This window comes from Micromys minutus, assembly GCF_963924665.1.
Source record: "Micromys minutus genome assembly, chromosome: X".
Classification (NCBI taxonomy): domain Eukaryota; kingdom Metazoa; phylum Chordata; class Mammalia; order Rodentia; family Muridae; genus Micromys; species Micromys minutus.
Window position 1 is genome coordinate 16,574,888 of NC_137970.1, and position 11,823 is coordinate 16,586,710.

The window sequence follows — 11,823 nt, forward strand, 5'->3', positions numbered from 1 at the left end:
AATCAGCACCTATTTAATTGTGACTTTGAGTAAATTGTCCTAATAATTAAGGAAATCAGATATTACCCGAACAGGCAAAATAATGATAAAACAAAAGTGACTTCAGGGTCCTTGTTTGAGGTTTATGCTTCTCATTAGGCATGCAATATTTTAATTGGTAAAATGATGAGGTTTTTGTCTTGTTTCTTGTTTCCTAGTTTATTGCCTGCATCTGACATTGAGACGGTATAACATCAACAGTGTAGGTGTTGGTGAAGATGTTACACTCACAGGGCCTAAAGCACATAGCTCAGCGATGGGAGGGAAATACTGTATTTGGGAAATCTCTTTCTTTTCTTCCTTTCCAATTTTAAGTACAACAATTTAAATGCATATATTCCATGAAAAGAATAGTATCAGACTAAACACTAATTTCTTCAAGGTGACTAATAACACTAGGTTAGTTCTAAGGCAGGGTTGGCCAGCTGCTATAGTGGTCAACTTTGAGCTGCTCCTCCATTTTTAAATTACATACTGCTTAAGGCTGCCTCCTACTTCACTGGTGGAAATTGAGTTGCAATCGAAACTAAACAGTCCACAAAGCCTGGAATGTTCACTTGTATATTCTAAACACATACGCAAACAGCTTGCTCACCTTCTAAAAGAAGTGCTGATTTTTCTGGGAAAAATGTTCCTTGTCATTTAAGAAATGATACTAGAAAATTGATTTAGAAAAGTAGTAACAACATGCCGTTAAAGGTAGCACTTTAAATCACCTAAAACAGTTTCACGAGAGCACATTTTATCACTACAGTAATCTAGCGAGGTGAGTTATTCAATATTTTACAAGTGGCTCTAGACAGAAAAGAGGTTTTGCAGGTAATTTTAAAACTAACGGAGAATAGTAAGCACCAGTCCACTTTTAATAATACTCATCCTATAGTCCATGGTAACAAAAAAAAAGGTAGCCTAAACAGACTTATTATTATTATTATTATTATTATTATTATTATTATTATTAATATTATTATTATTATGTTATTTATTTACTTTACATCCCCATTACATTTACACCTCCTTCCTCTCCCCTACCCCCCACTCCCCTCTCCCTTTTTCTTCAGCATGGTATTTATTGTTCTAATATTTCGTAGTTTTACATTCCTTTTAAACCCCATTCAGTAGAGAATATCAAACTTGCTACCAAGTTGTAGCATAAATCAATTCTAATGTGCACTCAGAATTAGACAGATGTGTAATAAATATAAAAATAAATATAGTGGTGTTGGTTTTTTTCTTTTAAAAAGACTTAGAAAATAAAAATTAAAGGAATCCTTTGCTCCTACTACACATAATGCTCACCTCACAAACATGTGATATAGAACCTGGATTGTAGACATAAAAGTGGTGTTATAATGGATTTCCCTGTGCACTTTATATGTATGTATGTGTGTATTTATTTACTGTCAATCATTTATCAATATACTATCTGTATCTAACATCTATCTGTCTTCTATTTTCATTCCTCTTTCATCATCTACCCTCCATTTAAACATTATAAATAGTCTTATTTTTACTATCACTGCAAAAGTGTTTTATTAGTTCCTTAAGAATTTCATACAGAACATTTTGGTTATATTTACCCCTCTGCTAACTCCTGCCCCTTAAGGGAGAAAGGATTTATTCTAACTCACCATTCATGCTGTAGTCCTTCATGGTGGGGAAGGTGCAGAGGCAGGAGTTTGAGGGAACTCTTCCCATTGTATCTGCAATCAAGAAACAGAGAGCAATGGGTGCATTCATGCTAGTTCTCAGCTCACATTTTAGATCTTCTACAGTCCTGAATTCTCTTGCCCAAGAAATACACTCACCTGCACTGGCTGGGACTTCCCACTACAATAAAAGAAGGAGAAAATCTCCTGCATCGCCTGTGCAGAAAACAAGTGTCTATGGGTCACTTGGATTGAGGCATCTGTATATTGCACCCTCCTCCCAAGGTTCAAAATGCATTAAGAAAGAGAGCACAGAAAGATTGTAAGAGCCAGACGTTGGGGAGGACTAAGGTGAAACAGTGTCTTCTGGACATGGCAGAATCACAGCACTTAGTAACTAATTCACATGGTTGTGTGCACAGCCAGTCAGCATTTCAGCATAGTTGGAGGAGGGCCATGAGAGCCCACATTGCTAGCTGAGGTGCTACCTATGGACAGCTTATGGATGCTAGTTTTCCTTAGAGATACAGTCCTTAGTAGGCTGACAGTACTCTAATGGGTGACCCCCACCCCCATGTGTGTATAAGCAGCACAAACTGGACCTTGTGGTTACATAAAAAGATGAGGACATTAAATGGAGAGGGTGGTGGGGAAGATCTAGAAGGAGTTTGAAAAAAGACTGAAGAGTAAATATGATTGCAATACATCGTATACATGCATGAAATTCTCAAGGAATAAATATTATTTAATGTTATAAATAAATTAAATTAAAATATTTTAGATACTGTATTTCAAGAAAATGCATTTTAAAACGTTTTATTATAAGAAGATATTGAAGAAAATATCTTCCACAGGCATGCCCAGAGGCCCATCTCATAGCTGATTCTGTGAAGTTGAAAATTAGCATTCATTTCATCATCAGCCTCTTAACTCTGTTGGTTCCTTTTCTTTGCAGAAATTTTTAATATGTCATAATTTTATTTGTCAATGTTTGCTCCTATCCTGAGCTATTGACATTCTAGTTAGGAAATCATTATATATGTATTATTTCCCTCTTGGAATATTTCCCCTCATGTTTTTATGCACTTTAAAGGTTTAAAATCCTAAATTTAAAATCAAATTGATTTGAAATAATATTTTTGTGCAAGAGCCATGATTCTCTCCCGCACATGCAGATAAATACCCTTTCTCCAGAAGATGTTTTTGCTACACTTATTGAGAATCTGTTTGCCAAAAGTGTATTTATTTCTGGACCCTCTGCTCAGTTCCACTACATTGTTTTGTCTATGTGGGGTCTTTTTGCTTCTGTATGAACTTCAACATTTCAGTTTCACCCTATGCAGTATGATGCCCTCTTATGGATTTGTTATATAATGCCTTTGTCAGCTATGTAGAGATAAAATCCTTCTATATGTAATTTATTTATGCCTTTTATTGTGAAGGGATACTTAGTTAAATGAAAGTTTTTTCCTATGCCTATTGATGTGGTCATGTATTTTTTTCATTTGGTTCTATTTATGAGCTGCAATATCCTTACTCCCATCCTTACATTGAACCACTCACACATTCTTGAACTGAAACCAATTTGATCAAGGTGAATGATATTTTTAATGTGATTTTAAATTTGATTTAAAAGTATTTTGTTGAGGGATAGTATGTTTATACTCCTAAGAGGTGCTGGAACAAGTTACTTTTTTGGCTACATTTTTTCAGGTTTTACTCACAGATATATTAGCTGTATAGAACAACTTTTGGTATAATGGCTTCTCTTTATACTGTTTTTTAGGAACATTTATATTATTTCTGTTTAAAGTGTAGCAGGAAATCCATCTAGTCTTTGTTTGTTTGGTTTGGTTTGTTTGTTTGTTTTTTCTTTGTTGGAAGACTTCTTCCTACAGCTTCAATATCACTACTCATTACTGATTTATTAGTTATGTTTTTGGTTCAATTTTTATAGCATCTATGCCCAGGGATGGGTTGATGTCTAGATTTTCCAATATATTTATATATAATTCACTAGAATATTTTCTAATGAGGCTATGAATTTCAGTGATATCTGGTATTATTTTTTAAAACTAATTTTACTTGTTTTTTCTCTTTCTTCTCATAATGATTCTCTATCTTTTTGAATAACTACCTTTTGAAACATTAATCTTTTGTTTCTATCTCATTTATTTTTGCTACACTATTTTGCTGCCCTGCTTACTATTTCTCTTGTACTTATTTGGAATTTGGTTTTGGCCTTACCCTTTTTAAAAAAAATTATTCATTTTACATCTCAATCACAGACCCCCACCCCTCCTCTCCTCCCAGTCTCACCCTCAGGCCTCCCTCCATTACCCCTCCCCTTGAAGGGAAGCTCCCCCCCACATTTGGTATCAATCACTCCACCCTCTTCCATCTAGTCCCAGCAGAATTAAGCACCTTCTCTCCCACTGAAGCCCAACCAGGCAGTCCAGGTAGGGGAAGGGGATTCAATGGTAGGCAACAGAGTCAGAGGCAGCCAAAGGTCCAATTGTTAGGGGACCCATATGAAGACTAAGCTGCAATCTCCTATGAATGTGTAGGGGGCCTAAGTTCAGCTCCTGTGCCTCCCCATCCCAGGTCTCTGGCTAGTTCCAGAGATCATCCTGACCACAGATTTTTTTTCTCTGGCCTAGTTCTCTTCTGCCCCTTTCTCCCCACACCTGATCCTGGTTATTCCCCTCCTCACTTCCTTTCTACCCAGCTCCCTCCCTCCATCCACCTCTGATGACTCCTTTTTCTATGACGACTACTTCTGAGTAAGAATCATGTATCATTCCTTGGACCTCCTCATCCAAGAGGATCCAGTTTCTTTGCATCTGTGGATTGTAGCATGGGTATCCTGTACTTTATGGCTAATGTCCACTTACAAGTGAGTACGTACTATGTATGTCCTTTTGTGTCTAGGTTACCCCACACAGGATGATATTTTGTAGTTCCATCCATTTGCCATTTCATGATGTCTTTGTTTTTAATAGCTGAATAGTATTCCATTATGTAGATGTACTATATTTTCTTCAGTGGAGGGACATCTAGGTTGTTTCTAGTTTCTGGCTATTATGAATAAAGCTGTTACGAATATAGTAGTTGAGCAAGTGACCTTGTTTTTATAGATGCTTGAGATGCATTTCAATTATATATTTAAAATTTCTCTATATTACTGATATAACATTTGTATTGATGTAAGCATCCCTCTTTATGAAGGCTATTCCCAAATTTCACAACTCACCAATCATAAACAACTGTGCTGTCTAACTACAGCATATCTAAGCAGGTTATTCAGTTTCTTTTGGTATTGATTTCTATTTTAATTCCATTGAGATGATAAATGATGCAATAAATTATTATATTTAATTCAATAATAATTTCTCTGTAGATTAATACATGCTATATGTATTCTTTAGCTGTTAAATGCAATACTATGTAGATTTTCTATGTAGTAGTTTCTACATCACCTTATTATGTGTGGTATATAATTTTCACATTTCTTAGCTAATTTTTGGTTTTGAATATCTATTTTCAATGAGTATTTTTGATAGGGGATTGAAGTTTCCTATTATTTTAATGAAGCCTTTGAGTAGTATGACTAGTTGTGGTTTCATACAATTAGGACCTGCTGCATTGAGAATGTATACATTTATAGCACTTGTATCTTTTTGTGGTGTGTAGACCAAACTCATATCCTTGTACATGCGAGGCTAACATTCTCCTACTTTCTAACTCTAGTTCTATATTCTTCATGAATTCTTCTTCGGTTCAGTGTATAGTGGCCTTTTTTTGCTTAATGTCTATTTTGCTGGATATGATAAAGCTACTCCTGCTTTGTTACATTTGACTCAGTCTGTTTCTTTTCAAAGAGATTATTTTCTTGTAAGCATCATGCTTCTGGAATGGAGAATTCCGATTATTGTATTTGGTGTAATTGTAATAATTGGATGATAACTATAATTTTATTCTTCTTGTTCCAAATACTCTGAGTTTGTTCCAAATACTCTCATTTTGCAAGTTTTGTGTTTTGTGTTGTACTGTTAATGTTTGATTCTTTTCCTTTTCTAGTTTGCATGTCTACTTTTATGATGGGATATTGTCTTTCAGAAGCAGTCATGTTTGTGCCTATGTTTCTTCTGAGCGGAGGTTTCCTTAAGCACCTCCTTAATGCTCATCTAGTGGTCGTGCATTCGCACAATTTATGTTTTTCTAAGATCACATTTCTCCCTTTTTTCTGGAGGATGATCTTGCTGTGTATACTAATCTGGGTGGGAAGTTGCTTTCGCTGGGGATTTGAAATGCATCATCAGTGCCCTTCTGTCCTTGAAAGTTTCACATAAAGTGACAATCAACTGTCTGAACCTGGTGGGTGGATTCAAAGGCGGGTGGAGGAGGAAGGCACAGGACACGATGCTCCTGGGAAGATGCTCAGGAGAGCTGGGTGGGAGCCAGGAGAGCCCTAGTTAGGCACAAGGGCAATCAGGCAGCAGCAGCCACCAGGAAGACCTGTCTGTCTCTAAAACCCACTGGAGAACTTCCCTGCTCTGAAAAGCCTCAGAGCGGGTCCTCTAGTAATCCTGGAGAGCGTTGGAGGTTGGTTAGGTCCCACAGCCTATGTGACACCCCCCCACACGGGACGGAAACACCCCCATATTTAAAAAGAACTGAGGAGAAAGAGTTGTTTACTTGTCAGGTGGAGGCGAACTGATGCTCAGCTGCACCACATCCACCATGCCCGGAATGATCTGCAAGAACTCAGACCTGGAGTTTGACTCGCTGAAACCCTGCTTCTACCCGGAAGAAGATGACATCTACTTTGGTGGTCGCAACTCGACGCCTCCAGGGGAGGACATCTGGAAGAAGTTTGAACTGTTGCCCACCCCGCGGTTGTCACCTGGCCCTGCCTTATCAGAGCACAGCCCGGAGCCGGTGAACTGGGCCACGGAGATGCTGCTGCCTGAGGCCGACCTATGGAGTAACCCGGCCGAGGAGGAGGTTTTCGGCCTGGGAGGACTCCGCGGCTGCACCAGCGACCCGGTCATCCTTCAGGACTGCATGTGGAGCGGCTTTTCCACCGAAGAAAAGCCAGAGAATGTGGTGAGCGAGAAGCTGCCAGGAGGCTGTGGGTCCCTGGCCGTCGGCGCGGGCACGTTGGCCCCGGGAGCGGCCACTACCACCAGCTCTGCTGGCCACGCGCGCCGTGGGACAGCAGGTGTGGGGCGTGGGAAAGCCGCCTGGCTCACAGAGCTCTCCCACCTGGAGTCGGAGTGTGTGGACCCTGCTGTGGTCTTCTTCCCAGCGAATAAGCGCGAGCCTATGCCTGTACCCACCATCCCCGCCAGTGCCGGCGCAGCGACAAGCCTTGGTGACCACCAGGGGCTCAGCAGCTCCCTAGAGGACTTCCTGAGCAACTCAGGTAATGAGGAGGAAGGCGGAGAGGAAATCTATGTGGTCAAGCTGGAGGAGATACAGTGTTCCAAGACTGTCACCAGGCTCCCCACCGCGGCGCATTCGGAGAACGCAGCGCTGAGTCCCGGGTGCGCGCAGTCCAGAGAGCTGATCCTCAAGCGCAGCGACCTCATTCAGGAGCAACACAACTATGCCGCGCCACCGTTGCCCTACGTGGACAGGGAGGACGCGCGGCCTCAGAAAAAGCCCAGAAGCAAGGATTCCCTAAGGCCCCTCAAATGCGTCCTCCGGCCAAAGGCTCTGAGATTGGGATCCCGGAGCAACTCAGACTTGGAGGGCAACGAGCGTCGCCGCAACCACAACAGGCTGGAGCGCCAGCGCCGTGACATTATGCGCTCCAGCTTCCTGAACCTCAGGGATCTTGTGCCTGAGCTGGTGCACAATGAGAAGGCCGCCAAAGTGGTCATCCTGAAAAAAGCCACTGAGTACATCCACACTTTGCGGGCTGTTGAGTCCAAGCTCCTGGTGGAAAGGGAGAAACTGTATAAAAGACAACAGCAGCTGCTAAAGAAAATCAAACGATCTAATCTAATCAAACATTAGCTGTGTGCTAAATGTTTCTGAAATTAACAGTCACTGTTACTTTGCACATGTTAACTTGAAAATTTTTTAAAAAAGCTATTGTGTTGACATTAAGAATGTTGGTTTACCTTCGTATTGGCCCCTTGTTAAGTTTGGATCTGAATAGGGGCAAGTCATGGATGGAGTTCTAGTGGGATCTTGGAAAGCCCAGGAATAGGATACTGCTAGGTGACTTCTTTCCTCTAACCTCAGTGAATGCTCCATCCTGGCCATGAATGTTCAGGACACTTGAGAACCTTTGCAGGGTATTGAAGTCAGGTTTACTCCGTTTCCAGAGCCACTCCTCCTTTTTACAAGAGTGGTTAGATTTCAGTAGATGCTGGGAAAGGGGATAGGGGTTTGACATTTGATGTCTATGGGGGAACATTTTTGTAAATTCCATTAACTCACCCACAAAGAGGTCGGAATTATACTGAAAGTTCACTCCTAAGTATTGTAATAACGCCTCGATGTTTGAGGAGCATGTTTTGTATACAGATATATTTTCAATTTCTGTTATGTACTGTACTAATTCTTACGCTGTCTGTGAACTTTTGTATGCTGCTGATACAAATTTGTTACTTATGGTTTCATATGAAAATGAATAGTGAAAGGTTTTAGTGAAAGATATTTATAACGTTCTGAATTAAGAAAAAAATTTAAAGAAATTATATGTGTGTGTTTCTTTTTTCCAAGTTCATATCTACCTGTTAGTATATTTGTTCATATGTGATGTGTAGAAATGATTGAACTCAAAGTTGTGTGTTTAATTTCTAAAAAATATGTGCACTTTGAAATACCTCATGTTCTTTGAAATAAATGATTTTCTAAAAGGAAACTTTCTGGTGGGAGAAATGCTTTTCAGCTAATAAGTTTGCCCTTTAATGTGATTTGGCATTTTTTGTTTCATAGAGTGTATATTTAATAATAACAACAATAATAATGGATTTAATATTATTTCTCTAACCTGCACCTTTGGTCATTTAGTCATGCTAGGAACAGGTTCTCTTGGTCAGATCCATTTGAAATAAACGCTCCTTGTACTTGCATATTCATGGATTTCCTAAAATGTGGGAACGTTTCTGCTGCTCTTCAGTGAACAGGTTTAATATACTTTTCATCTTTAGCCTGCCTTCCTCAGATTTGCCAGTGGGCCAGATGTCCAAATTCAGATATTCTTTACTCAACCCAGCCTAATCAGGTTTTCAATAGTTTAATTGTATATTGACCATAGCAAATAATGGTTTCATCATATCATTTTCATATATGTACACAAAGTACAATGTTAACATTTATCATTCATCACCCTCTTTTGGTCCTTTCTCCACATAGTCATTATTATTCTATACTTCTATCCTTTCCACTCTGGGTTTTACATATGACAGAATATGTGATGTTTATCTGAAGTGTCTTGTTTGTTAATTATAATCTCCATTTTCATATCGATGACATAATTTCATTCTTCCTTTGTATAGCTGAATAGACTTCTTTGTATATATGTGTCTAGCTTTTTTATTTTATATAGATGATTCTAATTCTTCTATATGCTTTCTCCAAGGTGCTACTTTTCCTGGTAGGATTTTTTATTTTAAGATTTATTGTTTGAGAATTTCATACATGAATATACTATCACATTTTCATGCATTTACCTATTGTTGTTAGACTAGAATAAATCCATAACATTGCTTTTGTAAATAGTTCTACAATGAACATGAGTGTCCAGGTATGTATTCTTCATGGAAAGTTTGGTCCTTTTGAATACACACACAGACACACAGGCACACACACAAACACACACACACAGACACACACACACACAAACAGGTGTTATAGAATTATCACATTAGATTTTGAGAAAACTGCATAGTGATTTTCACAGTACATTAACTAATTTGCATTACTGTTGAAAGTGTAATCAGTGTTCCATTTTTACCATAGCCTCACGAAAGTTTGCAATTTACCATTTTGTTCATAATAGACATTAACTGGAGTGAAGTCGAATCTCTGTAGTTTTAATTTGAATTTCTGTAATGGGTATAGATTTGTGGCAAGTTCAAGTCATTTGGCCATTTACTGCTGGGATTGTGTATTTTCAGTGTTTAGCTGTTTGACTTTTTATATATTATTAATATTAATTATATATATACATACATATGTATATATATATATATATATATATATATATATTCTGTTGGAGTAGCTGACAGATTTCTCTCACTCTCTAGGCTATCTGGTAAATTGGTAGCTGTGCTTTTGAAATTGGATGGAATCCTATTTGACCGTCCTAGTTCTTAATTATTGAGCTATTGGAGATTTATTCAGAAAATTAATGCCTATGTTCATGTATTACTATATTTTCCCCACAGAACTTATGAAGCTCAAAAGGAAGGAAGACCAGAATGTGGATGCCTCAGTCCTTCTTATAAGGGAGAACAAAACAGGGGAGGAAATACAGGGTCAAATAGAGGAGCAGGGACTGAAGAAAAGATCTACAGAGACCGCCTCACCTGGAGAACCACCCCATATGCAGCCACCATACCCAAGCACTATTGCTGATGCCAAGAAGTGTTTACTGGCAGGAACCAGACATGAATGTCTCCTCAGAGGCTCTTCCAGAGTCATATAGATAGAGATGAGGATGCTTGCAGCTAAACATCAGACTGAACACAGGGACCCCAATGAAAGAGCTAGAGAAAAAACTGAAATAGCTGAAAGGTTTGCACCCTCATGAGAATCACATCATCAGCCAAGGCACTGAGGTGGAGAGGGTAATTGGGAGAGGGAGCACCTTCGAGGAAGCAAGTTGAGGGGGAGGAGGGAGGGGGAAGGGTATAATATTTGAAATCATTTGAAATGTAAATACAGAGAATATCCAATAAAATTGAAATCCTCAAAAGTGCAGAGCTCGAGCTTGTCTACCAAGGTGTAGGTGTTGATACTCTGAGGCACACATGGTGTGTAGCCTGGTTGGCCCTGCAGAAGCTCTTGTCACAAGTTGTAGATGTTCACAATGTCTGAGCGTGGTGGTGTCTCTGGCTGTTGCTGCCCATCGATGATGGGGGAGTCGGAGATGTGCTTGTAGCTCTCTGTCTCTGATCATCTCAGTCTCAGGTACTTCCAGAGCATCCCTGCTCAGACCGGCAGCTTATCCCTGGCCGGCCAGCTGTGAAGGACACCCTGGTGTGGATTTGCAGGTGCTCCTGCCAGCAGCTGTGCAGTGTGAAGGGACAGCTACACAGGTGGCAGGCATAGTACTTGGGGAAGCTTCCATTCCCTTTATGATGCTTGGCTTCATGTGGGCGATCATAAGGGATGATGGCTCTGTCTAAGGAAGAGGCCTCCAGGTGATGAGGCTCATGGTGTACTTCAGAGTTGGTGAATGGCAGGGCTAGGCCTACTTACCTCTTAGCCACATGGAGGTCCTCCAGAGCAGCTGTGAGACACTTGCTGTGTCTAATTAGCCTCCTCTGATAAGTGGTAAAGCTTGGTGCCTCAGCCAGTTGTCTACCTTCTAGACTATATTACTTCAGAGACAGCATCCCCTAAAGGATGCTTCAGAGCTTAGAATGAAGGAAGAAGTGGGGACTCTCCACAGACCATCACTACTGAGAGAACTTCTAACATCTCCCAATGCCAATGAAATACATATCTCTGAAGTGCAGGAGAAACACAAGATCATCCATGAAGTACATTGTGGGGAGCTTTTGGGGTTGCTTGGCAAGTATTTGACATTAGGCCAGGACAAGAAAGTATGGCTACTCCAGGCAGGAATTGGACATTGGGCTAGGACAGGGAAGTAAGCTCAGATAATCCTGGTCATCCTTATAAGCCCTTAGAAACAGTTATCACTGTTTATTGTCTTGCTTGTTCCTTGACTATTTATGTTTATTGTCTACTTGTTCCCTTAACCTAGAAATGACCTTATTATTACTTACATGTAAATAAAATGGTATAAAAGCAGACTAGGTAGAATTAAAACTGTCTTTCAGCCTCAGAACTGGTTGTGGGTCATGGTGCTTTTATATATATATATATATATATTTCCCCTTTGCTACTTTCAAAGTTTCTGCACATATTAAAGATGTTCATCATG

At 39.7% G+C, this 11,823-nt stretch overlaps 1 protein-coding gene across 1 annotated transcript; it reads left to right on the top strand.

Annotated features, from left to right (window-relative positions):
• Nucleotides 1-6,407: 6,407 nt before the first annotated feature.
• On the top strand, nucleotides 6,408-7,712 carry LOC308415871 (protein S-Myc-like; the record flags this gene model as incomplete). The annotated part of the gene is made up of 1 exon (XM_080910889.1): nucleotides 6,408-7,712. One exon carries the CDS (start codon nucleotides 6,408-6,410, stop codon nucleotides 7,710-7,712), a length of 1,305 nt encoding a protein of 434 aa, XP_080767015.1.
• Nucleotides 7,713-11,823: the final 4,111 nt, after the last annotated feature.